The 27496-nt window shown below is 50.7% G+C and overlaps 2 protein-coding genes across 8 annotated transcripts in view; both read right to left on the reverse strand.

Annotated features, from left to right (window-relative positions):
* The window catches only part of phf20l1 (PHD finger protein 20 like 1), a 94244-nt gene extending 82614 nt beyond the window's left edge, over nucleotides 1-11630 (reverse strand). For 2 of the 7 annotated variants that reach the window (XM_055633563.1, XM_055633559.1), the window contains exons 1-3: nucleotides 11406-11630; nucleotides 4584-4673; nucleotides 319-444 (exon numbers count right to left, since the gene is read on the reverse strand). In XM_055633563.1, the coding sequence (XP_055489538.1) occupies nucleotides 319-401 (83 nt within the window). In that variant the 5' untranslated portion in view covers nucleotides 402-444; nucleotides 4584-4673; nucleotides 11406-11630. Of the gene's footprint in view, nucleotides 1-318; nucleotides 445-4583; nucleotides 4674-11314; nucleotides 11335-11405 lie in introns of those variants that run through there. The other 5 variants (XM_055633565.1, XM_055633564.1, XM_055633562.1 and 2 more) reach the window with 4 other exon arrangements.
* Nucleotides 11631-16740: 5110 nt separating this feature from the next.
* Nucleotides 16741-27496, reverse strand: part of LOC129696002 (1-phosphatidylinositol 4,5-bisphosphate phosphodiesterase gamma-1-like) — a 130152-nt gene continuing 119396 nt past the window's right edge. The window contains exons 28-31 of the mRNA XM_055633422.1: nucleotides 27243-27404; nucleotides 25347-25435; nucleotides 22034-22218; nucleotides 16741-18595 (exon numbers count right to left, since the gene is read on the reverse strand). Coding sequence (XP_055489397.1) covers nucleotides 18535-18595; nucleotides 22034-22218; nucleotides 25347-25435; nucleotides 27243-27404 — 497 coding nt within the window. The 3' untranslated portion in view covers nucleotides 16741-18534. The remainder of the gene's footprint in view (nucleotides 18596-22033; nucleotides 22219-25346; nucleotides 25436-27242; nucleotides 27405-27496) is intronic.

Raw genomic sequence — 27496 nt, forward strand, 5'->3', positions numbered from 1 at the left:
GTTGATTTTTTATTATTCTGGACAAAGTTAAATAAAGTTATTGAAGTCACATAAGCTGTGGTGCTGTCCGATTCACCTCTATCCCATTGCGCACATTGGACTTGGTCTGTGGAACTGATGCACTACAATGCTGAGAACTATATTCTGCCCTCCGTTGCTCTACCTATTGTACTTGAGTTTGAAGTGATTGTATTTGTGTACAGCATGATCTGATCTGTTAGGGTAGCATGTAAACCCATGCCTTTGACTGTACCTCGGTGCACACAACAATAATAAATCTCAACATTCACAAATGGAAAAAGAAGAGAAGGTACATACCATTTCTGCAGATAATCCTGGGCCTCTAAACGAGCCCCCACCGCAAACACAATTCCTGGGCGGTTTGGAGGATTTGTGCTCATCCTTGTCTCTCTCCTCCTTTATTCAATCACCCCTTTCGATTGCCTGAGGAGAAATGCACAGTTTTCGTAAAGCATTTCATTAAGATTAATTCCTCCATGAAGAGCCAGTGGAGGGCCTGGGCTGAAACGGAATCAGGCTGGAATGTCTCTGTGTATAAAATCATGGGAGGAATAAATCGGCTAGATCAGGGGTTCCCAACCTTTTTCGTCCTGTTTACCCCAGGCAACTTTAATAGCGCATAACAATGTTATTTCACTTATTGATGAACAACTAATGATGATCAGATACCGACCGTTATACCAGAACCAAACACAGTCAGTCAATGAGAAAACAGATGTACACATCCTGAATCAACACATTTACCCCCTGGGGGTAAATTTACCCCGGGTTGGGAACCCTTGGGCTAGACGCACAGTCTCTTGCCCAGAGTCGGAGAATAGAGCGGGTAGATGCACAGAGTCTCTTTCCCAGAGTAGGGGAATAGATCAGGTAGATGTACAGGCTCTTGCCCAGAGTTGGGGAATCAAGGACCAGAGGACATAGGTTTATGGTAATGGGGAAAAGATCTGAGAAGGTAACTTTTTCCACACAAAGTGTATGGAGCGAGCTGCCAGAGGAGGTGGTTGAGGCTGGGACTATCACAACGTTTAGGAAACATTTAGACAGGTACATGGATAGGACAGATTTGGAGGGATATGGGCCAAACACAGACAGGTGGGACTAATGTAGTTGGGGCATGTTGGCCAGTGTGGGCAAGTTGGGCCAAAGGGCCTGTTTCCACGCTGTATCACTCTGTAACTATGATTATCCACACGTGAAGTGCGTGGTCATGGAAGTACAACATTACCCGCTGGGTCTCCAGGAGGATTGATTAGGGACCTGGGGTTGTGTAGTATTGGCACATGGGCACAAGGACAAAGTGGTGGTGGGAAATGGAAGGGGAAAGGGGAACAGCACTGGAATGTGTGGGTTCAAGATTGGGTTAGGGTCAGGGGGGTGGGGGGGAAGACTGAGCGCAGGATGGCCAAGGAAGATAAAACAAAAACCGGAAAGGTGGAGAACAGGACTGATAGAACAAGATCAAACCCAAATAGAGAAATTGCAGCAGTTAGAGGTTAGTGCACACAGTAAGTACACATACTTCTGAGCGCAAGGCTACTGGACTGATAGCAACCCGATAAATACTACTGCAATTTATCCTGGTTAATTTATCCAGTTAAATAAGCACTTGCTGACTCTGGTGCTAAAGTTGCATTGCCAGTGTACATCTTCAGAAAGAAGGTCAGAAGTAATAGGAGCAGAATTAGGCCATTTGGCCCATCAAGTCTACTCCAGCATTCAATCATGGCTGATCTATCTCTCCCTCCTAACCCCATTCTCCTGCCTTCTTCCCATAACCTCTGACCCCTGCATTAAAAAAGCATCAAGAAACTGGTGACATAGGAAAGTGCAGATCGTGCGATCTTGATTAAAAAATTAAAGTACTGGAGGAACACAGCAACGGTAGACACAGAGTGCTGGAGAACCTCAGCGGGTGAGGCAGCATCTATGGAGCAAAGGAATTGGCGACGTTTCGGTTCAAGACTTTCTGAACAAGGCAGGTCAGGCATCTGAGGAGATTGTGGCTTGACCTGAAGGCCATCTGTCCATGCTTTCCACAGATGCAGCCTGCCCGCTGAGTTGGTCCAGCACGTTGTTTTGACCAAGACACAGATCCCTCGAAAGTAGTGTCCATGTTTGTGATGCACTAACTATTTGTGTGTAGTGCTTGTACCCAGCGTCTGATGAAGGGTCTCAACCCGAAACGTTAACTGTTCCTTTCCTCCAGAGATGCTGCCTGATCAACCAAATTCCTCCAGCATTTTGTGTTCTATCTTCGGTGTAAACCAGCATCTGAACTTCCTTCTTACAGAATTAGATGACACAGGTTATAAAATGAGAAACTGGTAAAACCCCAGCAGCAAAACGTTTTGGGGATTTTTCACTCTTGTTCATTTGTTGAAACACTGTCTATTTCCGGACAACTGCTGCCTTCATTGAGATGCCATGTCATTCCTGTCTTGACCGTGGGTAGTGAGACAGCTCATGGTTCCATGGCAACCATTGTACAGCACTATAAAAGCTGCCATCAGGGTGAGGAGAGGGGCAAGCGAATAAACTGGTGAGGAGAGGAGTGGGCAAGCAGAAACAAAATGCAACTTCTAGCTGTGTGGACACCGCCCAAACTGGCACAAGTGCTGCAAGTGTACTCAACGTTATTCCCTTATCTTGTATCATAGGCTGTGACGGCCCCATTGTAATCATGTATTGTCTTTCCGCTGACTGGTTAGCGTGCAACCAAAGCTTTTCACTGTACCTTGCTACACGTGACAATAACCTAAACTGAAACTGAAAGTGGGGGAGAACGGGTGTGTCAAGAGTCGCGAGAGAGAGAGCCAAGATTGTTTTATTGTCAAGTTTTAAAGGGTGTCGACCTGACACCTCACCCATTCCTTCTCTCCAGCAATGCTGCCTGCCCACTAAGTTGCTCCAGCTTTTCCTGCCCATCTTGAGTTTGATTGTCATGTCCCAGATAAACAAAATGAAGTTCTGCCGCTTCTGCTTGTTTACTGCACAACCGCCAACAGCTGGGCTGTCTTGTGCAGGTTACGCTCGCGTGGGCACTGGTTGTAAGACTGTAATTCTTACTTGCAGCAACACAACACTAAATGGAAACTAGTGCAGATGGGCATTTTGTTGGCATGGTCTACTTGGCCTGTGGACCTGTATCAGTGCTGTAAGACCACTGCCCAGTAACAATCAACACAATGAAGTACTTCGAAAGGTTAATAACACCCCACATCTAGTGGGTAAATTAGCCTCTGGTGAACTGGAGGAGCAATGGTCTAAACCAGGGGTCGGCAACCTATGGCCCCTGGGCCGAATGCGGCCCGTATCCCGAAATCATCCGGCCCGCAGGCGGATTTTATTTCCCCGCAATCATCCGGCCCACCGAGCGCCCACCCCAATCGCGGCCGAGCTCCGACTGTACCTCATCCTGCGCAAAGCCGCCGGCACGGCCGCGCACCTTCTGTGAACACGTTTAAGAGAGAACTGCAGATGCTGGAAAAATCGAAGGTAGACAAAAATGCTGGATAAACTCAGCGGATGAGACATGCAAGGGTGAGGCAGCCTCATGCAAACCTTGCATGTCTCACCCGCTGAGTTTATCCAGCATTTTTGTCTTCCTTCTGTGAACACGTGATTTGATGCCTGCCATCCGGGATGGGATCCATGTGCACACGTGATAGACGTGCCCCCCCCCCCCATCCGCTCACAGACAGGCGTCCCGGCCCCTATGCAGAACAAGGTTGCACACCCCTGGCCTAAACCACAACACAAGACCCAGAGGGGGCCTGACAGGGTGTGGGGAGGATGAGGGGAAGTTTTAAACGTTGAAAGAGAAATCAGAATGTACAGGATATGTGTGTAGGAAGGAACTGCAGATGCTGGTTTAAACCGAAAATAGACACAAAATGCTGGAGTAACTCAGCAAGATAGGCAGCATCTCTGGAGAGAAGCAATGGGTGACGTTTCGGGTTGAGATCTTTCTTCAGACTGAATGGGTGACGTTTCAGGTCAAGACCCTTCTGTCTGAAGAAGGGTCTCGACCTGAAACGTCACCCATTCCTTCTCTCCAGAGATGCTACCTGCCCCACTGAGTTACTCCAGCATTTTAGTTTCAGAGATACAACGCGGAAACAGGCCCTGCGGCCCACCGGGTCCGTGCCAACCAGCGATCCCCACACATTAACACTATCCTGCACCGCAGTAGGGACAATTTTCCTTTTTACATTTACCAAGCCATTTAACTTACAAACCTGTACGTCTTTGGAGTGTGGGAGGAAACCAAAGATCTCAGTGAAAACCCACGCAGATCACGGGGAGAACGTACAAACTCCGTACAGACAGCATCCGTAGTCAGGATGGAACCTGGGACTCCGGCGCTGTATTGTGTCTATGTACAGGATTTAGCCAGAATCAAAGAGCATTAGAGTAGGAAATGTGTGCCAAAAGATGAAAGTGATCAACTGCATGTACTGGCCACAGCCAGGAGAATGAACTCAATGTCCTGATACCCAGAGGATCACAAGGCCACACGCGCATGGATCATACAACTGTACAGTTTCTGCCATACTCACCAGTCCCTCTATCTTCATTTCCTATTCAGCATTATTTCCCTCATCATACATCAGTGCTGCAGCAAGTGTAGGTCACGGACAAAGACATCCCTGCAAACATCATGTTTTACAAATCAACTATGTCCAAAGTCAGCATTCCACAATTACTATAACCGTCAGGAAGCAACAAAGAAATTACAGACATTTCCACTTTCCATTTGCATTCATTTATTTAATATTTTTCCCATCAACTGAACCAAAACATTCACTCCACGTTTCACCATCACTTCTGAATGGGATAAAGGGTGAGGAATTCCAGTAGCCCAGTCCATCACACACACCACACACCCCACCATTGTAGATGTAGCCCAGTCCATCACACAGACCACACTCCCCACCATTGTAGATGTAGCCCAGTCCATCACACACACACACTCCCCACCATTGTAGATGTAGCCCAGTCCATCACACACACCACACTCCCCACCATTGTAGATGTAGCCCAGTCCATCACACACACCACACTCCCCCCATTGTAGATGTAGCCCAATCCATCACACACACCACACTCCCCACCATTGTAGATGTAACCCAGTCCATCATACACACCACACTCCCCCCCCATTGTAGATGTAGCCCAGACCATCACACACAGGCCACACTCCCCACCATTGTAGATGTAGCCCAGTCCATCATACACACCACACTCCCCACCATTGTAGATGTAGCCCAGTCCATCATACACACCACACACTCCCCACCATTGTAGATGTAGCCCAGTCCACACACAACACTCCCCACCATTGTAGATGTAGCCCAGTCCATCACACACCACACTCCCCACCATTGTAGACGTAGCCCAGTCCATCACACAGGCCACACTCCCCACCATTGTAGATGTAGCCCAGTCCATCATACACACACACACTCCCCATCACCGACTCCATCTACACTTCACGCTGCCTCGAGAAAGCAGCCGAGATTAGAAAAGACTGGTCCCACCCGGGTCATTCCTTCGCTAGAAGATACAGAAGCTTGAAAGCGCGCACCACCAGATCTCAGGAACAGCTTCTTCCCCTCTGTTATCAGGCTTCTGAACGGTCCTTCCATTAGAAACATAGAAATTAGGTGCAGGAGTAGGCCATTCGGCCCTTCGAGCCTGCACCGCCATTCAATATGATCATGGCTGATCATCCAACTCAGTATCCCGTACCTGCCTTCTCTCCATACCCCCTGATCCCCTTAGCCACAAGGGCCACATCTAACTCCCTCTTAAATATAGCCAATGAACTGGCCTCAACTACCTTCTGTGGCAGAGAATTCCAGAGATTCACCACTCTCTGTGCGAAAAAAGTTCTTCTCATCTCGGTTTTAAAGGATTTCCCCTTTATCCTTAAGCTGTGACCCCTTGTCCTGGACTTCCCTAACATCGGGAACAATCTTCCTGCATCTAGCCTGTCCAATCCCTTAAGAATTTTGTACGTTTCTATAAGATCCCCTCTCAATCTTCTAAATTCTAGAGAGTATAAACCAAGTCTATCCAGTCTTTCTTCATAAGACAGTCCTGACATCCCAGGAATCAGTCTGGTGAACCGTCTCTGCACTCCCTCTATGGCAATAATGTCCTTCCTCAGATTTGGAGACCATTAGCTAGGGTACTGTCCGATTCACCTCTACCCATTAGAGCAGTGGTTCCCAACGTGGGGCGTACGCCCCACAGGGGGGCAATTTGATTTTTAAGGGGGGCAATTTCCACCTAATGTTTTTTTCTTTTCTTTTTATAATTTTTTAGTAATTTCTTGCTCAGAACTTTAACTGTCTTTTGTTTATTTTTCTTTTTCATGGATGCCATGTTCTTTTGAAGCTTGTTTAAACCAAGGTATCGGCGTTTTAAGCTTCTTCAGCTGAAACGGAGTTCACTTTTTAAATAAGAATTATATATCACCACATGGGGGGGGGGGGGGGCATCAGGATTTTAGAGGTGATTAGGTGGGGCATGGCCAAAAAAAGGTTGGGAACCACTGCATTAGAGCCTTGTTACCATTATGTGCTACAATGCTGAGAACTATTTGCTCTATTGTGCTTGAGCTAGACATGATTTATGTATTGTATTATCTGATTGGATAACATGCAAAACAAAGCTTTTCGCAATACCACGTGCAAAAATAAACCTAAACATCAGCAGTTCTAGGACTTCCATTTCACGAAACAATCCTAAACTTGGCGGCACTTATATGGAAAACAACTCTACATTGTACTGGCAAAAAGACAGTGTTGCAGTAACTCAGTGGGTCTCCAAAGAAAGATCTCGACACGAAATGTCGCCCATTTCCTTCGCTCCATAGATGCTGCCTCACCCGCTGAGTTTCTCCAGCATTTTTGTCTAGTCTCGACCCAAAACGTCACCCATTCCTTCTCTCCAGAGATGCTGCCTGACCCGCTGTTACTCCAGCTATTTATGCCTATGGTCAGTGCATAACCAGCATCTGCAGTTCCTTCCTACACATCTCTGGAGAACATGCATCAGTGACCCTTCTTTAGACTCTGCTACTGCTCATATTTCCCTGCACAGTCAGACCACATCTGTTCCCATTTACACTGTCTCACGCCATCATTATTTTTAAACAACTTTACTAAATCACTTTTTAACCCGAATCAGCTCCATTATCTATCACGGTGTTTAGATTTACCACCAGGCAACATCATTGAGAATGAATATACACTCTTGCCCAAAAAATTCTTCCAAATCAGAATGCAGGAGCTCAACCTTGACCTACTTTGAATGAATAGGTTTATTGGCCAAGTATTCACATACAAGGAATTTGCCTTGGTGCTCTGCCCGCAAGTGACAACATGACATACAGTGACAATTAGGAATGACACATAAAACATTAATAATGAAACATTATCGATTAAACATGTGAATTACGATTAAACAGGTAGACGCGTGTACAGATATTCATCGCATTTCAATTTTTAGACAGTATTTTTACCCTAGTCCAAGCTTTATTTTCCGATGAATATATCCAGGAAGTTGATGTTCTTAACTTTGTGAACTTGCACTAGCCTTTCACATCACTAGGTCCTCGCCCAAAGAACAATAACTATAAAACTAATATCTATAGTAAAGTTTACTGTCACTAAAAAATTACTCAAATATATTGAGCTGCATCCTGAAACTACCACCATTAATGGGCCTAATAATAACTCCATGGAGTCATACAAGGTATTGGTCTAATGAATAACACGGCAATTTCCCCCGTCCGTATCACCAAAATGAGTCACACAACGCTCTGGTAATTCTGGTTTTGGACGGGGTGCTTGGCATCTGTTGAAGAGGCAACACGGATATCCCTATTCAGTTTGTTCACTCCACAACTGGAGCCCAGTGACCAGGCCAGCTCAGCCCAGTCCGTGTGCTTCATTTTGTACCCTCACCCTTTCTCTAAGCATGAGCTGGCAATACGCAAAGCACTATCCAATGTTAAACATGATGAATGATTAAGATCAAATCATGGATGAAAATGCTGGAGAAACTCAGCGTGTGAGGCAGCATCTATGGAGTGAAGGAATAGGTGACGTTTCGGGGTGACCTTTGCTCCATAAATGCTGCCTCACCCGCTGAGTTTCTCCAGCATTTTTGTCTACCTTCAATATTTCCAGCATCTGCAGTTCTTTCTTAAACAATGATCCAATCAAAGGTCTGGAGATAGGTATGGAAACATGCATATCTTGTGCAGATACATCACAAATTCACCAGGATAAGACAATAGGTGCAGTAGGCCATAAGGCACGTCAAGCCAGCTCCGCCATTCAATGTGATCATGGCTGATCATCCCCAATCAGTACCCCGTTCCTGCCTTCTCCCCATATCCCCTGACTCCCCTATCTTCAAGAGCCCTATCTAGCTCTCTCTTGAAAGTTTCTCTGTCAAAGGATCGTGCTGTGACTTATAAGGTTGAATTATAAGGATATTGGAGAGGCTGTGACTGTGTCATGCAATGAAGGACACTGAGGAGTGAAGATGTAGAGCTTTAGAACATGTTTAGAGCATAGATAGGGGAGACAGCCAGGGTATGGAACTCGAATGCATGTGTTTCAGGTGGGACGGAATGACTGAAAGGTGATCCGCGGGACATTGTTTGGATCGTGACCATAAGATGTGTGGTGGGTACAAGGGAAGAGTTACCAGAAGTGGTGGAAGAAGTAGATACAACTATGATATTTAAAAGACATCTGGACTGGTACATGGATGGGAAGAGTGTAGAGATATGGGCCAAACGCAGGTAAGTGGGACTTGCACAGACACATGTCTTAGTTGGCATGGACTTTAGCCAAAGAGGCTGTCTCATAGAGTGGCACAGCATGGAAGCAGGCCTTTCGGCCCAACTTGTCTCCATGATGAATAACTCTGAATCTTTTAATAAAACAAACTTCACAACACATTATTGACTAAACCCTCGTTCTGCCTTCATTCTTAGTGACAGGTGTCAACAAGCCAGCAGTCACACAACTGATTAACCCTAAATAAAAGAAAATTCATTAAATACAACATTCCAAAAGAATCTGTTGAGTTAAGTGTACAGATACCTCTGCCTCACCGCCCGGTGAAGGTGCATGTAGTTCACCAGAGGGCTTTGCAATAAACTATCATGCTTCGCATCATGCCAACCACCCCCAGGGACTTCTTCGTCAATACAACAAAAACCACTCCCAATAAATAAGTAAATTGACATTTCACATTGGCCAAACAATTCAGCTGCAGGTTTACTTCTAAATGAACACTTTTTCCTTTACATTGGGTTCAATTATCCGCAAAACAAATCTGCAGATAGGATGCTCCTTCATTAAGCAGCAGTGGATATATTTAAGGCAGAGATAGATGGATTCTTGATTAGTACGGGTGTACGGGGTTATGGGGAGAATGGGGTTAGGAGGGAGAGATAGATCCGCCATGATTGAATGGCAGAGTAGACTTGATGGGCCGAATGCCCTAATTTTGCCTCTATCACTTATGAACTTAAATCTTCTCGGCATTCCTTTCCGCTCAATGACAGTCAGATGTATAATTACAGAGACAGAGCAGCCTGGATTGTCACTCATTGTGTCAGCTTTCAAGTGTGGTGCTAATCCACCTGGAGCAAGAACGTCCCATGTCTCACCCCGGTCCTTATTCCGTCAGCCAGAGTAGAATTGCCCTCCAGATGTGGAGAGGATGTTTCCACTTGTGGGAGAGTCCAGGGCTTAAAGGACGTTCTTTTAGGAAGGAGATGCGGAGACATTTCTTTAGCGAGAGGGTGGTGAATCTGTGGGATTCATTGATACGGACGGCTGTGGAGGCCAAGTCAATGGATATTTTTAAGGCAGAGATAGACAGATTCTTGATTAGTACGGGTGTCAGGGGTTATGGGGAGAAGGCAGGAGAATTGGGTTAGGGGGGATAGATCAGCAATGATTGAATGGCGGAGTAGACTCATAGAAACATAGAAAATAGGTGCAGGAGTAGACGATGGGCTGAACATGAAGGTGGGCTGAACATTCTAATCCTATTGGCAAGCTTACCAGTACAATCCTTTCAGCAGATACAATTGTAAAACTCCCTTGCAAGGGTTTAATTACGCGCACACATATATACTGACATATACACACACACACACACACATATATATGTACAGGGACATAGATATACATATACATAGATATACTTCACTTGCATCTCCTCCAACCTCATCTACTGTATCCGCTCGGCAATCGTTTCACTGAACACCTCCGCTCAATCTGCCTTAACCTATCTGATCTCCCGGTGGAACAGCACTTCAACTCCCCTCCCATTCCCAATCTGACTTTTCTGTCCTGGGCCTCCTCCATTGTCAGAGTGAGGCCCAGCACAAATTGGAGGAACAGCACCTCATACGTCGCTTGGACAGCTTACACCCCAGCGGTATGAACATTGATTTCTCTAACTTCAAATAGCCCTTGCTTTCCCTCTCTCTCCATCCCCTCCCCCTTCCCAGCTCTCCCACCAGTCTTACTGTCTCTGACCATATTCTATCTCTGTCCCGCCCACTCCCCTGACATCAGTCTGAAGAAGGGTCTCGACCCGAAACTTCACCCATTCCTTCTCTCCAGAGATGCTGCCTGTATATATTATATATATATATACACACACACACACTATATATGCACGTATATACACACACATGCTGCGGATATCTTTAAGCCAGAGATAGATAGATTCTTGATTAGTACAGGTGTCAGGGGTTATGGGGAGAAGGCAGGAGAATGGGGTTAGGAGAGAGAGATAGATCAGCCATGATTGAATGGTGGGGTAGACTTGATGGTCCGAATGGCCTAATTCTGCTCCTATCCTTTATGAACATATAATGTAAGTATCTCATTCATTCTCAGCGGGGTATCAGTGAGTTCCCCGGTGCTGGAGCTGGGCCAGGCCCTTCGGCCCATGGTGCCGGTGCCGGAATGAGCGGAGCTCCTGTCCGAGTCCGGGTGGGACCGCGGCCACATGGATGGGGAGAGAAGGAGGGGAGGGCCGGGCCGGTACTGCAGGTAGCCGGGGCACTGCGGCCCCATCGCCCGGGGCCCTCTCTTCCCCCAGGCCGGCCACCTCCCGCGGCCCCAGGACCCTCTCCCCCTACACACAGTGCCCGCCCCCGGGCTCCGGCCTCACACACAGCCCCCGGGCTCACACTCTCCCCCGGCCCGGCCCTGACCCACACACACAGCCCCGGCCTCACCTGCTGCCCCGGCCCGGCCCTGTCCCACACACAGCCCCCGGGCCCACTCTCCCCCGGCCCGGCCCTGCCCCACACACAGCCCCGGCCTCACCTGCTGCCCCGGCCCGGCCCGGGCCCCCGGCTCGCCGCCGTCCACCTGCGCTGCCGGAGGTGGGAGCGGCCCCGCTGCCCATCAACGGCCCTCGCTCGGCCCGCGCCGCCTCTCGCTGCCCCCCTGGCTCCGACTCCGGCTCCTCTCCCCGCCGCTGCTGCTGCCGCCGCTCCCGGCTCCTGTCCGTGTCCGTGTCCGTGTCCGTGTCGGCGCCGTCCGTCCGTCCGTCCACCGCCAGCCCGCCGCCGCCTCCCGCGCAGGCCCCGCGACGTCACGCGGCAGCACACGACGTCAGCGCGCACCGGCCCCTGTACGTCAGCGCGTCGCACGAACGTCACCGCGCAGCACGCGACGTCAGCGCACAGCACATAACGTCAGCCCGCACCTGCCCCTCTACGTCAGCGCGTCGCACGAACGTCACCGCACAGCACACAACGTCAAGTGGCACAGTCCCCCACACGTCATCGCGCAGTCCCTGCGTCACCACGCACCATCTGCACGCTCACGGCGACGTCAGCACGCAGCGCCCGCCCTCACTGCGAGGCGGCATCAAGCACGCTGACACGTACGCACGCACGCCACACGTCAACACGCACCGCCTCCCCGCGTCCCGTGACGTCAGCGCGTAGCCCAGCGTCGCATCTGGAGGTCAGGTCAGGTCAGGCCCACCTGCGTGATGGAGCTCAGGTGAGTCTGGCATCACCTGCGGGCACCGGCTCACACCTGGCCACCGGCTCACACCTGGCCACCGGCTCACACCTGTGGGGGACCGGCTCACACCTGGCCACCGGCTCACACCTGCGGGCACCGGCTCACACCTGCGGGCACCGGCTCACACCTGGGGGGACCGGCTCACACCTGGCCACCGGCTCACACCTGCGGGCACCGGCTCACACCTGGCCACCGGCTCACACCTGCGGGGACCGGCTCACACCTGCGGGCACCGGCTCACACCTGGCCACCGCTCACACCTGCGGGGGACCGGCTCACACCTGCGGGGACCGGCTCACACCTGCGGACCACCGGCTCACACCTGCAGGGGACCGGCTCACACCTGGCCACCGGCTCACACCTGTGAGGACCGGCTCACACCTGCGGGGACCGGCTCACACCTGCGGGGACCAGCTCACACCTGCGGGGACCGGCTCACACCTGTGGCCACCGGCTCACACCTGGCCTCCGGCTCACATCTGCGGGCACCGGCTCACACCTGGCCACCGGCTCACATCTGCGGGGGCACCGGCTCACACCTGGCCACCGGCTCACACCAGCGGGGACCGGCTCACACCTGTGGCCACCGGCTCACACCAGCGGGGGGACCGGCTCACACCTGTGGGGCACCGGCTCACACCTGGCCACCGGCTCACATCTGCGGGCACCGGCTCACACCAATAATTGCAGGAGTAGGCCATTCGGCCCTTCGAGCCAGCACCGCTATTCACTGTGATCATGGCTGATCATCTCCTATCAGTTCCCCGTTCCTGCCTTCTCCGCTATCTTTTTCCGGAAGTGGCAGCGCTGCCTTGCCACTGCGGCCCGCCTGCAGTCCGTTTGTCTTTTCTGTTTTTTGTTTTCCCTTGTCCTGTTTTTACTGTTTATTTTGGTTTATTTAGTTGTGTATGTGTGTGGGTGTGGGGGGGGGGGGGGGGGTGTAACATGCTTTTTGACTTCCTTCGGGGGGGGATGCGACCTTTCCTGCCGTATCCCCCGTCTCCGTGTCCGTCTGCGCTGAGGCCTATCGCGGAGCTGGCGGCCTCCAACTGTGACTGACCTCAAGGCTGCGGAGGCAGAGCCAGGACTTACCAACGAGGCTGGCCGACTTCGGGGCTGTGGTTGCGGTGCGACCTAACTTCCGACCCGACTTTGGAGCCTCGGAGGCTCGGCCGCAGGCCAGTGGACGACATCATCGGGAGCTCGAGTTCTGCGGGGACCGGCTCACACCTGGCCACCGGCTCACACCTGTGGCCACCGGCTCACACCTGTGGCCACCGGTTCACACCTGTGGCCACCGGCTCACACCTGCGGGGACCGGCTCACACCTGCGGGCACCGGCTCACACCTGCGGGCACCGGCTCACACCTGCGGGGACTGGCTCACATCTGCGGCCACCGGCTCACACCTGCGGGGGGACCGGCTCACACCTGCGGGCACCGGCTCACACCTGCGGGGACGGGGCTCACACCTGCGGGCACCGGCTCACACCTGGCCACCGGCTCACACCTGCGGGGACCGGCTCACACCTGCGGGCACCGGCTCACACCTGCGGGGACCGGCTCACACCTGGCCACCGGCTCACACCTGCGGGGACCGGCTCACACCTGCGGGCACCGGCTCACACCTGCGGGCACCGGCTCACACCTGCGGGCACCGCTCTCACACCTGCGGGGACCGGCTCACACCTGGCCACCGGCTCACACCTGCGGGCACCGGCTCACACCTGCGGGGACCGGCTCACACCTGTGGCCACCGGCTCACACCTGCGGCCACCGGCTCACACCTGCGGGCACCGGCTCACACCTGCGGGGACCGGCTCACACCTGTGGGCACCGGCTCACACCTGCGGGCACCGGCTCACACCTGCGGGGACCGGCTCACACCTGGCCACCGGCTCACACCTGCAGGCACCGGCTCACACCTGCGGGGACCGGCTCACACCTGGCCACCGGCTCACACCTATGAGGACAGGCTCACACCTGCGGGCACCGGCTCACACCTGCGGGGACCGGCTCACACCTGGCCACCGGCTCACACCTGCAGGCACCGGCTCACACCTGCGGGGACCGGCTCACACCTGGCCACCGGCTCACACCTATGAGGACAGGCTCACACCTGCGGGCACCGGCTCACACCTGCGGGCACCGGCTCACACCTGCGGACACCGGCTCACACCTGCGGGGACCGGCTCACACCTGCGGGCACCGGCTCACACCTGCGGGGATCGGCCCACACCTGCGGGGACCGGCTCACACCTGTGGGCACCGCCTCACACCTGTGGGCACCGGCTCACACCTGGGGCACCGGCTCACACCTGCGGGGATCGGCTCACACCTGCGGGGACCGGCTCACACCTGGCCTCCGGCTCACACCTGCGGGCACCGGCTCACACCAATAATTGCAGGAGTAGGCCATTCGGCCCTTCAAGCCAGCACTGCTATTCACTGTGATCATGGCTGATCATCCCCTATCAGTTCCCCGTTCCTGCCTTCTCCGCTATCGTTTTCCGGAAGTGGCAGCGCTGCCTTGCAGCTGCGGCCCACCTGCAGTCCGTTTGTCTTTTCTGTTTTTTGTTTTCCCTTGTCCTGTTTTTACAGTTTATTTTGGCTTATTTAGTTGTGTATGTGTGTGTGTGTGGGTGGGGGGGGGGGGGGTGGGTGTGTAACATGCTTTTTGACTTCCTTCGGGGGGGGGATGCGACCTTTCCTGCCGTATCCCCCGTCTCCGTGTCCGTCTGCGCTGAGGCCTATCGCGGAGCTGGCGGCCTCCAACTGCGACTGACCTCGAGGCTGTGGAGGCAGAGCCAGGTCTTACCAACGAGGCTGGCCGACTTCGGGGCTGTGGTTGCGGTGCGACCTAACTTCCGACCCGACTTTGGAGCCTCGGAGGCTCGGCCACAGGCCAGTGGACGACATCATCGGGAGCTCGAGTTCTGATTTCCGGAGCTCCCGCAACTACAGCTGCGTCCGCTGGACTGGAGGGCGGCAGCTTCAGCAGCTTCGACCGCCCCGGGCCGCGGAGTTTGAACCGGCCCGCTTGCGGAGCACGGATTCAGCCGCGGGACTTAACTACCATCACCCGGCGGGGTCACAACATTAGAGGCTTGGATTGCCTCAGCGCAGAGGGAGAGCAAGGAGGGAAGAGACAATGACTTTGGGACTTAAACTGTGTTGAGTGTTTGTTATTTATCCTATGTTATGACTGCAGGCTAAACCATTTTGTTGCACTGAAAAATGCAATGACAATAAATTGAATCAAATCAAATTAAATCCCCATATCCCTTGATCTCTTGAAAATATCCAGTGAATTTACCTCCACTGCCGTCTGCAGCACAGAATTCCACAGATTCACAACTCTGGGTGGAAAAGTGTTTTCTCGTCTCAGTCCTAAATGACGCTCCTTATTCTTAAACTGTGACCCCTAGTTCTGGACCTTAACCAGTCTGAAGAAGGGTCTCGACCCGAAATGTCTTCCATTCCATGAGAAGAACTTTTTTCACACAGAGAGTGGTGAATCTCTGGAACTCTCTGCCACAGAGGGTAGTTGAGGCCAGTTCATTGGCTATATTTAAGAGGGAGTTAGATGTGGCCCTTGTGGCTAAGGGGATTAGGGGGTATGGAGAGAAGGCAGGTACGGGATACTGAGTTGGATGATCAGCCATGATCATATTGAATGGCGGTGCAGGCTCGAAGGGCCGAATGGCCTACTCCTGCACCTAATTTCTATGTTTCCTTCTCTCCAGAGATGCTGCCGGTCCCGCTGAATTACTCAAGCATTTTCTGTCTTTCTTCCCTATCCATTCCACATGGACAAAGCACTTGGACAGGTACATGTTTAGGAAGGAACTACAGATACTGGTTTAAACCAAAGATAGACACAAAATGCTGGAGTAACTCAGCGGGACAGGCAGCATCTCTGGAGATAAGGAATAGGTGACGTTTCTGGTCGAGACCGTTCTTCAGACTGGTTAGAAATATTGTTCTCTCACCCATGTCTCTATATCTCTATTCCTAACCAGTCTGAAGAAGGGTCTCGACCCCAAACGTCACCAATTCCTTCTCTCCAGAGATCATATGGTCATAAGCGATAGGAGAAGAATTAGGTCATTTGGCCCATCAAGTTTAGTTTAGTTTAGAGATACAGCGCGCAAACAGGCCATTCGGCCCACCGAGTCCGCGCTGACCAGCGATCCCCGCACTATCCTACACACACCAGGGACTATTTTTACATTTACCGAAGCTAAGTAACCTTCAAACCTGTACGTCTTTGGAGTGTGGGAGGAAACCGTAGATCACGGAGAAAACACACACAGGTCAAGGGGAGAACGTACAAACTCCACACCCGTAGTCGGGATCGCACCCGGGTCTCTGCGTTTGCTGTAAGGCAGCAACTCTACCGCTGCACCACCGTGCCGCCGTCTACTCCGCCATTCTATCATGGCTGATCTATCTCTCCCTCCTCAACCCATTCTCCTGCCTTCTCCCCATAAGTCCTCATACCTGACAGTTGCTGAGTTACTCCAGCATTTTGTATCTACGATATGAATATTGATTTCTCTAAATTCAAGTAACTACTCCATTCCCAGCCTCCCTTCTTAAAGTAAAATAAAGGTAGCAGGAACTGTGGTATTAACACTGTTTATTGGGTCTGCTTGCTCTCAGCCGTGAATCAGCTGTCAACATAAAAGCTGCATTACATCGTTGCTTTACATGTGTTATTTACGCTTGCTAGTGCTGGCTTCTGCCTATACGCTGGGCCTCTAGTGCTCTGCCTATACGCTGAGCCTCGCTCGCCCTCATCACTTTGTACAGTTGAAACCTGGAAAAATAATCATTTCTTTAAAGAAAAAAGTCCCCTGTGGCATGTTCGGGTGCGTGTGTGTGATAGTCGCTGGCACCGGTCTCCAGCCCGACCAACAGTGGGCAACTGGCTGAGTTGGGCAAAGCCAGTTGCAGGGTACAAACAAAGAAACCTGCTCCCAGCAGAGCAATACATAACTAAACAAGAGATCAAAACATCTCCAAAAAACACATGTGCGTTTTCTGTGTGCGTTTTCTTTCTGTTCAGGCTGCGCCCTGATTGAGCAACACACGGACAAACGTCCCAACTACAGAGGATATCTATCCTCAGCCGTGCGTGCATAGTTTCTGGGTGTGATAAACCACGGTGACTTTATGTACTGGCAGCTCTCCAGTTACTCTACAACGGGCGATGGGGAGAGTATGAAGGTGACACTTAGAGTGAATGTGTCACACACACAGAACATCCAGGGTGGAGGCGAGTGAACAACAGAGGCAGAGAAACTATCGCCGCGCCTCACCGTGCCCTAGTCTGTCGGGAACGGCGAGCTGCTCTCAAACTGATGGGAAAACACAATGTTCAAAACATCATCCCGGCGCTGGGACAGTTTAGAAAAGAGCCAGTCATCTGCCAACATGACACGGTGAGAGGGAAAATAGAGAAATGTTAAAAGGCACAGAGCTGAAACGTTTGTCTGTGAGAGACGCAAAATGCTGGAGTAACTCAGCGGGATCAGGCGGAATCTCTGGAGTGAAGGAATGGGTGACGTTTCAGGTCATAGTTACATAGACAATAGGTGCGGGAGTAGGCCATTCGGCCCAACGCAGGAGGTGAAATAGAACAGAAAATCAGGCTGGATGTTCACACGACAATCCTGGATTGTCCTGGATCCTCTGTAGAACATAGAAAATGTGTGCAGGATTAGGCCATTTGGCCCTTCAAGCCAGCACCGCCATTCATTGTGATCATGGCTGTTCATCTAAAATCAGTACCCCGTTCCTGCTTTCTCCCCATATCCCTTGATTCCATTAGCACTACGAGCTAAATCTAACTCTCTCTTGAAAACATCAAGTGAATTGGCCTCCACTGCCTTCTGTGGCAGAGAATTCAACAGATTCACAACTCTCTGGGTGAAATTATTTTTCCTCATCTCACTCCGAAATGACCTACACCTTATTCTTAAACTGTGGCCCCTGGTTCTGGACTCCCTCAACATCGGGAACATGTTTCCTGCATCTAGCCTGTCCAATCTCTTAATAATCTTAAATGAAGAGTGCTGGCTAAGTGTTTGACAAGAAACAACTTGCAGGTCTCCCTTCTTCCCGAAGCGTCACCCATTCCTTCTCTCCAGAGATGCTGCCTGTCCCGCTGAGTTACTTCAGCATTTTGTGTATCTTGGGTGTAAACCAGCATCTGCAGTTCCTTCCTACACATTCCGTTAGTCTGTGATCTTGCTGCCACAAGGCTTGGGCTGGACTGCTGCTCCCTGGGCTGAATGGAATCCGCCAGGCTTTGCCCCAGTGTAGGCCGAGTTGGCAGAGGGTTTCCATGGAAACGGCGAGCCGGTGGCTGGCGGTCAGTTGGCAGCGTGGGTGATGCCGGGTGTTGGCGGTGGTCAGTTCCTCTTGCTCACCACCTGCTGCCGGAGTCGATCCCGCTTCTTCTTCTCGATCAGGCTACAAGGAGAAAGGGAACGAGAGAGGGACTGAGTAAAATAGCACCCATGCTATATCAATGTAAACGGTCAATTATACACACTGGGTCTTGGCTCATAGACTTATGGGCCTGTCCCACTAAAGCAGTTTTTTGGGCGACCTCATGTTAGAAAATTTTCGGAGACTGTGGCGACAATTTTTGCTGTCATAGGTGTTGTCGCCAGGTATCATAGGTGCTGTCGTAGGTTGTCTCCATTAAAATTAGTTCCTGGCAGTGGCCTAAGTGGGACAGGCCCTATAGGCTCTTTAGTCCTGGTGTGAAAACGCACACCTCCAGATTCAGGGACAGATTCTTCCCAGCTGTTATCACGCAACTGAACCATCCTACCACAACCAGAGAGCAGTCAATAGACAATAGGTGCAGGAGTAGGCCATTCGGCCCTTCGAGCCAGCACCGCCATTCAATGTGATCATGGCTGATCATCCCCAACCAGTACCCCGTTCCTGCCTTCTGCTCATATCCCCTGACTCCGCTATTTTTAAAAGCCCTATCTAGCTCTCTCTTGAAAGCATCCAGAGAACGGGCCTCCACTGCCCTCTGAGGCAGAGAATTCCACAGACTCTGTCCTGTCCACAGTCCTGAACTACTATACCTCATTGGTAACCCTCGGACTATCCTTGATCGAACTTTGCTGGCTTTACTTTGCACTAAACGTTATTCTCTTATCATGTATCTGTACACTGTGAACGGGTCGATTATAATCATGTATTGTCTTTCTGCTGACTGGTTAGCACGCAACAAAAGCTTTTCACTGTACCTCGCTACATGTGACAATAAACTAAGCTATGACTGTAGGGGCATGCAACACAGTAACAGGCCCTTCAGCCCAACTCGCCCACACCGACCAACATGTCCCATCTACACTAACCCCACCTGCCCGCGTTAGGCCTATATCCCTCCAAAGCTGACCTATCCATGTACCTGTCCTATCCACCTATCCAAGTACCTGTTCAATCCATGTACCTGTCCTATCCACGTACCTGTCCTATCCACGTACCTGTCCTATCCACGTACCTGTCCTATCCACGTACCTGTCCTATCCACGTACCTGTCCTATCCACGTACCTGTCCTATCCACGTACCTGTCCTATCCACGTACCTGTCCTATCCATGTACCTGTCCTATCCATGTACCTGTCCTATTCATGTACCTGTCCTATCGACTTTTAAATAACTGAAACATTAATGACAAAGTGCTTTCGGGGTGGGAGATTGCAACCTTCACGTGGTCCGCCGTGTTTCGACAAATGCAATCAACTCGGCGTGCACAATCAAATAAGATCAAATAGAACAAGTTGTCCGACAACTTTAGACTGTGCACGCCACATGCAAGAGGAAGAAGACAAAGTGCTTGAAACACTCAGCCCAGTATCTACAGTAAGACAAGAGGGGGAAATGTTTCCGCTTGATAACCTTACGTCAGATTTTATCGGCTTTAATTTGTTTTTGTAGTGATCTAAATGAGAATCTAACGACCACATTGAAGCGGCAAACAAGAAGGCCTTTATTTGCCAAAGATACTGAGGAGATTCATCATGTCTCCAATCATCAACTCTCACAAACCAGGACTCGAGGGTGTGAGCTACAGGGAGGGGTTGAATAGGCTGGGTCTCTATTCCTTGGAGCGCAGGAGGATGAGGGGAGATCTTATAGAAGTGTATAAAATCATGAGAGGAATAGATCGGATAGACAATAGACAATAGGTGCAGGAGTAGGCCATTTGGCCTTTCGAGCCAGCACCGCCCCATTCAATGTGATCATGGCTGATCATCCCCAATCAGTATTCCGTTCCTGCCTTCTCCCCATATTCCCTGACTCCGCTATTTTTAAGAGCCCTATCTAGCTCTCTCTTGAAAGCATCCAAAGAACCAGCCTCCACCGCCCTCTGAGACAGAGAATTCCACAGACTTGCCACTCTCTGCGAGAAAAAGTGTCTCCTCGTCTTCGTTCTAAATGGCTTACCCCTTATTCTTAAACTGTGGCCTCTGGTTCTGGACTCCCCCAACATCGGGAACATGTTTCCTGCCTCTAGCGTGTCCAAGCCCTTAACAATCTTATATGTTTCAAAGATAGATGCATCGAGTCTCTTGCCCAGAGTAGGAGAATTGTGGACCAGAGGACATAGGTTCACGGTGAAGGGAAAAAGATTTAATAGGAATCTGAGGGGTAACATTTCCACACAATGTGTGATGGGTGTATGGAACAAGCTGCCAGAGGAGGTAGTTGAGGCTGGGAATATCCCAACGTTTAAGAAATAGACATGTACATAGATAGTGTTCAAGAAGGAACTGCAGATGCTGGAAAATCGAAGGTACACAAAAATGCTGGAGAAACTCAGCGGGTGCAGCAGCATCTATGGAGCGAAGGAAATAGGGAACGTTTTGGGCTGAAACCCTTCTTCAGACTGATAGGGGGTGGCGGGGAGAAGGAAGGTACATAGATAGGACAGGTTTGGAGGGATATGGACCAAACACAGGCAGGTGGAACTAGTGTAGCGGGGACATTGTTGGGCTGGTCCCGTTTCCACGCTGTATCACTCTATGACTCTAGAAGGCACACTGGCTTGGTTTGTTATGGGCCCCAGTGTCACTGTTTACCACTAGTGGGTCTCTCCCCTCCCCTACACCGCCCATGTTTACAGTCTCCCCCACCACATTCAGTTTAGTGTATTGTCACGTGCACTAAGGTACAGTGAAAAGCTTTTGTTGCGTGCTATCTTGTCAGCGGAAAGACAACGCATGATTACAATGATCCATTCACAGTGTTTAGAGATACAGCGAGGAAACAGGCCCTTCGGCCCACCGGGTCCGTATCGACCAGCGATCTCCGCTCAATAACACTATCCTACACACACTAGTGACAATTTTTACACTTACACCAAGCCAATTAACCGACAAACCTGTACGTCTTTGGAGTGTGGGAGGAAACCAGAGAACCCGGAGAAAACACATGCATGTCACGGGGAGAACGTGCAAACTCCGTACAGACAGCGCCTGTAATTGGGATGGAACCCGGGTCTCCGGCGCTGCATTTGCTGAAAGGAAGCAACTCTACCGCTGCACCACCGTGACCATCACAAGGATAGATACATGATAAGGGAATGACGTTTAGTGCAAGGTAAAGCCAGCAAAGTCTGATTAAAGCTAGTCTGAGGATAGAGGAGTTTAAGAAGATCATAGTTAGAGTAAGAAATGTTTCTGTAGGAGTAGAGATTGAAGAGTGTGGAGAGATTGTAATGTGTGATTGTAGATCTGTTTCTGTGGCCAGTACACAGACAGTCGCCTGGGCTGGGCAGCATCTTGGATTCCCAGTTTACCGTTTGTCACGAGTCTCTCCTCTCCCCTGCACCACCCCTCACTCTCCCCCACGGGTCTCCTCTCCCCCACGTTCCCCGTTTACCGTTTGTTGCGAGCCTCCGTTAGCTCCTGGAGCTGGTCTTGAACCACCCGCAGCTCGGCCAGCCGCTGCTGGTAGTGGGAGTCAGCGCTGTTGCTGCTCTGGTAGCTGGACACTTGGCTGCTCAGCTCGCTGGTCCGGTCCCGCAGTTGCTGGATGGATGAGTACAGGTTCTCATCATCCTCCTCCTGTTGACGGTGGGACAGAGGGGCACACAGTCACAGAGTCACAGATTCACAGAGACACAGAAACACAGTCACAGAGATACAGAGACACAGCGTCAGAGAGACACAGTGACACAGAGACACAGTCACAGAGACACAGTCACAGAGACACGGAGTCACAGAGACACGGAGTCACAGAGACACGGAGTCACAGAGACACGGAGTCACAGAGACACAGTCACAGAGTCACGGAGACACACAGAGTCACAGACACAGAGTCACAGACACAGATTCACAGAGACACAGAAACACAGTCACAGAGATACAGAGACACAGAGACACAGAGACACAGTCACCGAGTCACAGAGACACAGTCACGGAATCACAGAGACACAGAATCACAGTCACAGAGACACAGTCACAGAGTCACGGAGACACACAGAGTCACAGACACAGAGTCACAGACACAGATTCACAATCACAGAGACACGGAGACATGGAGACACAGTTATACAGCATGGAAACAAGCCCTTCGGCCCATTTCCCTCACACCAGCCCATATCCCTCCAAACCTGTCTGTTTGTGAAGCGTTGGGATAGTCGCTGCCTGAACAGTCTGGTCCGGCAACTTGTTCCACCCACCCCCCACCCTCTGTGGGTCAGTTGGTCGGCACCCAACCCCCACCCTCATCCAGTACGGAGTTTGCATGTTCGCCCCGTGACCTGCGTGGGTTTTCTCCGGGTGCTCCGGTTTCCTCCCACACTACAAAGTCGTGCAGATTTGTAGGTTAATTGGCTGTATCTCTATCCGTGCTGTATCACTATTGAGGAAAGACAGTAACAGAGCAGTAGGTAGTTGTGGTGGTTGCAGGGAGCAGAGTTGTGTGTACGTGGGATTAAATACGTCAACTCTGTTTGCAAACACTCCCAGCGTGGGCTGACAGACTTCCTTGCAACTGTTCCTTTGCCCTACAGTCAGCAGGATGCAGCACATCTGCACAGCCGGCTCAATGTACAAGCACAACACCATGTCAGCACGGTGGCGCAACGGTAGAGTTGCTGCCTCACAGCGCCAGAGACCCGAGTTCCATCCTGACCCCGGGTGCTCTCTGTGTGAAGTTTGTACGTTCTCCCCGTGACCTGCGTGGGTTTTCTCCAGGATCTTCGGTTTCTTCCCACACTCCAAAGACGTACAAGACTATTAAGGGCTTGGACACACTAGAGGCAGGAAACATGGTCCCGATGTTGGGAGAGTCCAGAACCAGGGGCCACAGTTTAAGAATAAGGGGTAAGCCATTTAGAACAGAGATGAGGAAACACTTTTTCACACAGAGAGTTGTGAGTGTGGAATTCTCTGCCTCAGAGGGCAGTGGAGGCAGGTTCTCAGGATACTTTCAAGAGAGAGCTAGATAGGGCTCTTAAAGATAGCAGAGTCAGGGGATATGGGGGAGAAGACAGGAACAGGGTACTGATTGGGGATCATCAGCCATGATTACATTGAATGGCGGTGCTGCCTTGAAGGGCCGAATGGCCTACTCCTGCACCTATTGTCTATTTGTAGGTTAATTGGCTTTGGTAAAAATTGTAATTGTCTCTCCTGTGTGTGTGTGTGTAGGATAGTGTTAGTGTGCGGGGATCGCTGGTCGGCACGGACTCAGTGGGACTAAGGTCCTGTTTCGGCGCTGTATCTCTAAACTAAACACCCATCTCTCAGCTGTCCATAATAGTTCAGTTTAGGAAGGAACTGCAGGTGCTGGTTTACACCGAAGATAGACGCAAAATGCTGGAGTAACTCAGCGGGACAAGCGGCATGCATCTTGGGTCGAGATCCTTCTTCGGACTGAGAGTCGGGGGAGAGGGAAACTAGAAGTATGAAAAGGTACAGTTTAGTTTAGAGCTACAGCGCGGAGTTGGACCCATCAGCCCACCGAATCTGTGCTGACTAGCGATCCCGTACACAAGGACTATCCTACTCACAGCAGGGACCATTTACAATTTTTACCAAAGCCAATTAACCTTCAAACCTGCATACATTTTGAGTGTGGGAGAAAACCGGAACACCCTGAGAAAACCCACGCAGGTCACGGGGAGAACGTACCAACTCCGTACAGACAGCACCCGTAGTTGGGCCCTTAAAGAGTAACGTATCTGGTGTGGAGAAGGAACAACTTTGGTAGCTCAAACACTTCCCGAAGTCAGTACGCCACTATGGAACAACGGCTTCTATCCCTGCTTCCCCTCCCTCCAGCCCCCGCTGTTCCGCAAGCAGCCAAGATGTCAGTGTACATCTACAGACCAAGACAAGGATCTCAAGATGCTGCCCACCTTTGCTACAGGAGCGTTCGGTGCAGTTTAGTTGAGAGATACAGTTGGGAAAGGATGTAAACCAGCTAAAGAAATTCCTCCTCATCTCCTTTCTAAAGATACATCAGTTTATTCTGAGGCTGTGACCTCTGGTCCTAGACTCCCACTAGTGGAAACATCCTCTCCACATCCACTCTATCCTGGCCTTCAATAAGCTTCAATGAGAAAGAGCCCATTGGACGAATGGTCATTTATGAGTAGTTGTGCTACGAAGGTGTTGGTGAAGATCCCTGTAGGTCTGAGCTACATTCCCCAGTTGGAGTTGGTGAAGATCCCTGTAGGTCTGAGCTACATTCCCCAGTTGGAGTTGGTGAAGATCCCTGTAGGTCTGAGCTACATTCCCCAGTTGGAGTTGGTGAAGATCCCTGTAGGTCTGAGCTACATTCCCCAGTTGGTGTTGGTGAAGATCCCTGTAGGTCTGAGCTACATTCCCCAGTTGGAGTTGATGAAGATTATTGTCGCTCGGAACTACATTCCCCAGTTGGAGTTGGTGAAGATCCCTGTAGGTCTGAGCTACATTCCCCAGTTGGTGTTGGTGAAGATCCCTGTAGGTCTGAGCTACATTCCCCAGTTGGTGTTGGTGAAGATCCCTGTAGGTCTGAGCTACATTCCCCAGTTGGAGTTGGTGAAGATCCCTGTAGGTCTGAGCTACATTCCCCAGTTGGAGTTGATGAAGATTATTGTCGCTCGGAACTACATTCCCCAGTTGGAGTTGGTGAAGATCCCTGTCACTCGGAGCTACTCCACATTCCCCAGTGTGTGTGCATGAGTCCACAAACAATACACTACCTTGGCATTGACTATCTCGATGTGAACCAGCAGGGATGCCAAATCCAGCTCCTCGCTGTAACTGTTCTTCAGTGGCACCGATCTGTATCCTGCAGAAAGAACCACAACAAGCCTTTGGTCAGTCTTTCAAAGAGTTCGTTGTTTTGTCATAAAATCACAAAATGGCAAAGTGAAATCATGAAAGGTAGACAAAAATGCTGGAGAATCTCAGCGGGTGAGGCAGCATCTATGGAGTGAAGGAATAGGTGTCGGGTCGAGACCCTTCTTCAGACAGTTTCTCCAGCATTTTTGTCCGAAACGTCACCTATTCCTTTGCTCCATAGATACTGCCTCACCCGCTGAGTTTCTCCAGCATTTTTGTCTACCTTCGATTTTTCCAGTATCTTATACGTGGAATCATGAAATCACTTTGATGTCATGAAAATTAAGTCAGTTCAGAAACGGAAAAATGATCAATAAATAAATAAACAAGCAACAGTGGTCATCTACTTAGACTGGTAGGTGATTTGATTTGGTGATTTGATGATTTGAGTGATTTGGTGATTTGAGTGATTTGGGTGAGATGGGCACCATATCTGAGGAAGGATTTGCTGGCTCTTGAGAGGGTCCAGAGGAGGTTTACAAGAATGATCCCAGGAACGAGTGGGTTAACATATGATGACCATTTGACGGCACTGGGCCTGTACTCGCTGGAGTTTTGAAGAATGAGGGGGGACCTCATTGAAACTTACAGAATAATGAAAGGCTTGGATAGAGTGGACGTGGAGAGGATGTTTCCACTAGTGGGAGAGTCTAGGTCTAGAGGTCACAGTCTCAGAATGAAAGGACGTTCATTTCGGCAGGAGATGAGAAGGAATTTCTTTAATCAGGGGGAGGTGAATCTGTGGAATTCTTTGCCACAGAAGACCGTGGAGGCCAAGTCCGTGGATATTTTTAAGGCAGAGATTTCTGGATTCTCTCGCCATTTAGAAAATAGTCTATGTCGTTATTCTTATTACCAAGTCCTTCTGCAGAGTCCCTGCTTCCTCTACACTACCTCCCCCTCCATCTATCTTAACATCATCTGCAAACTTGGCCACAAAGCCCCTTCCTCGTCCATGTCATTAATATACAACGGTGGACAAAAATGCTGGAGTAACTCAGTGGGTGAGGCAGCATCTTTAGAGCGAAGGAATAGGTGACATTTCAGGTCGAGACCCTTCTCTAGTCTCGACCCAAAACGTCACCTATCCCTTCGCTCCATAGATGCTGCCTCACCCACTGAGTTACTCCAGCATTTTTGTCTTCTTTGATTTTTCCCGCATCTGCAGTTCTTTCTTAAACATTAATATACAACGTGTCCTTTTAAACGATGAAGGTACTGTGTGCCCTCTCACCAGCAGTATTGTCGACTGTCCCGTACTATACCGCACCATGCTCTGAGACTGGGCACCAGGGACATGTTGGGCCGAAGGGCCTGTTTCCACACTGTATCACTCTGTGGCTCTATTGCCGATCGCTCAGTATTACTCTATAACACTGTGCACGGTTCTTCGCTCACCACCAGTGTTGCTGATCACTCCATGTTACTCTACAACACTGAGACTGGGCACTGTGCTGGCTGATTGCTTTGTGTTACTCTACAACACTGAGACTGGGCACCGTGCTGGCGATCACGCCGTGTTACTCTACAACACTGAGACTGGGCACCGTGCTGGCTGATTGCTTTGTGTTACTCTACAACACTGAGACTGGGCACCATGCTGGCGATCACGCCGTGTTACTCTACAACACTGAGACTGGGCACTGTGCTGGCTGATTGCTTTGTGTTACTCTACAACACTGAGACTGGGCACCGTGCTGGCGATCACGCCGTGTTACTCTACAGCACCGTGCGCTGAGACTGGGCACCGTTACCTGTTTTCAGCCCGGTCACGGGGTAGGTGGCCTGCGCCAGGAAGTTGGGGTCACTGAACATGTCCTCATCGTACACAATGAACTTCAGGAAGGCAAAGCTGGGGTTGTTGACATCAAAGACAAACTGCTTGAAGAGCCAGACGGGGTTGAGACCGTTGTCAGCTGCAGAGAGAGAGAGAGAGAACACACTAACGTCACACAAACATGCAGCCTAAAGAACATGTCTTAGTCATGAGTTGGGTTTCAGTTTTGGG

Source organism: Leucoraja erinacea, chromosome 4, assembly GCF_028641065.1.
Source record: "Leucoraja erinacea ecotype New England chromosome 4, Leri_hhj_1, whole genome shotgun sequence".
Taxonomy (NCBI): domain Eukaryota; kingdom Metazoa; phylum Chordata; class Chondrichthyes; order Rajiformes; family Rajidae; genus Leucoraja; species Leucoraja erinaceus.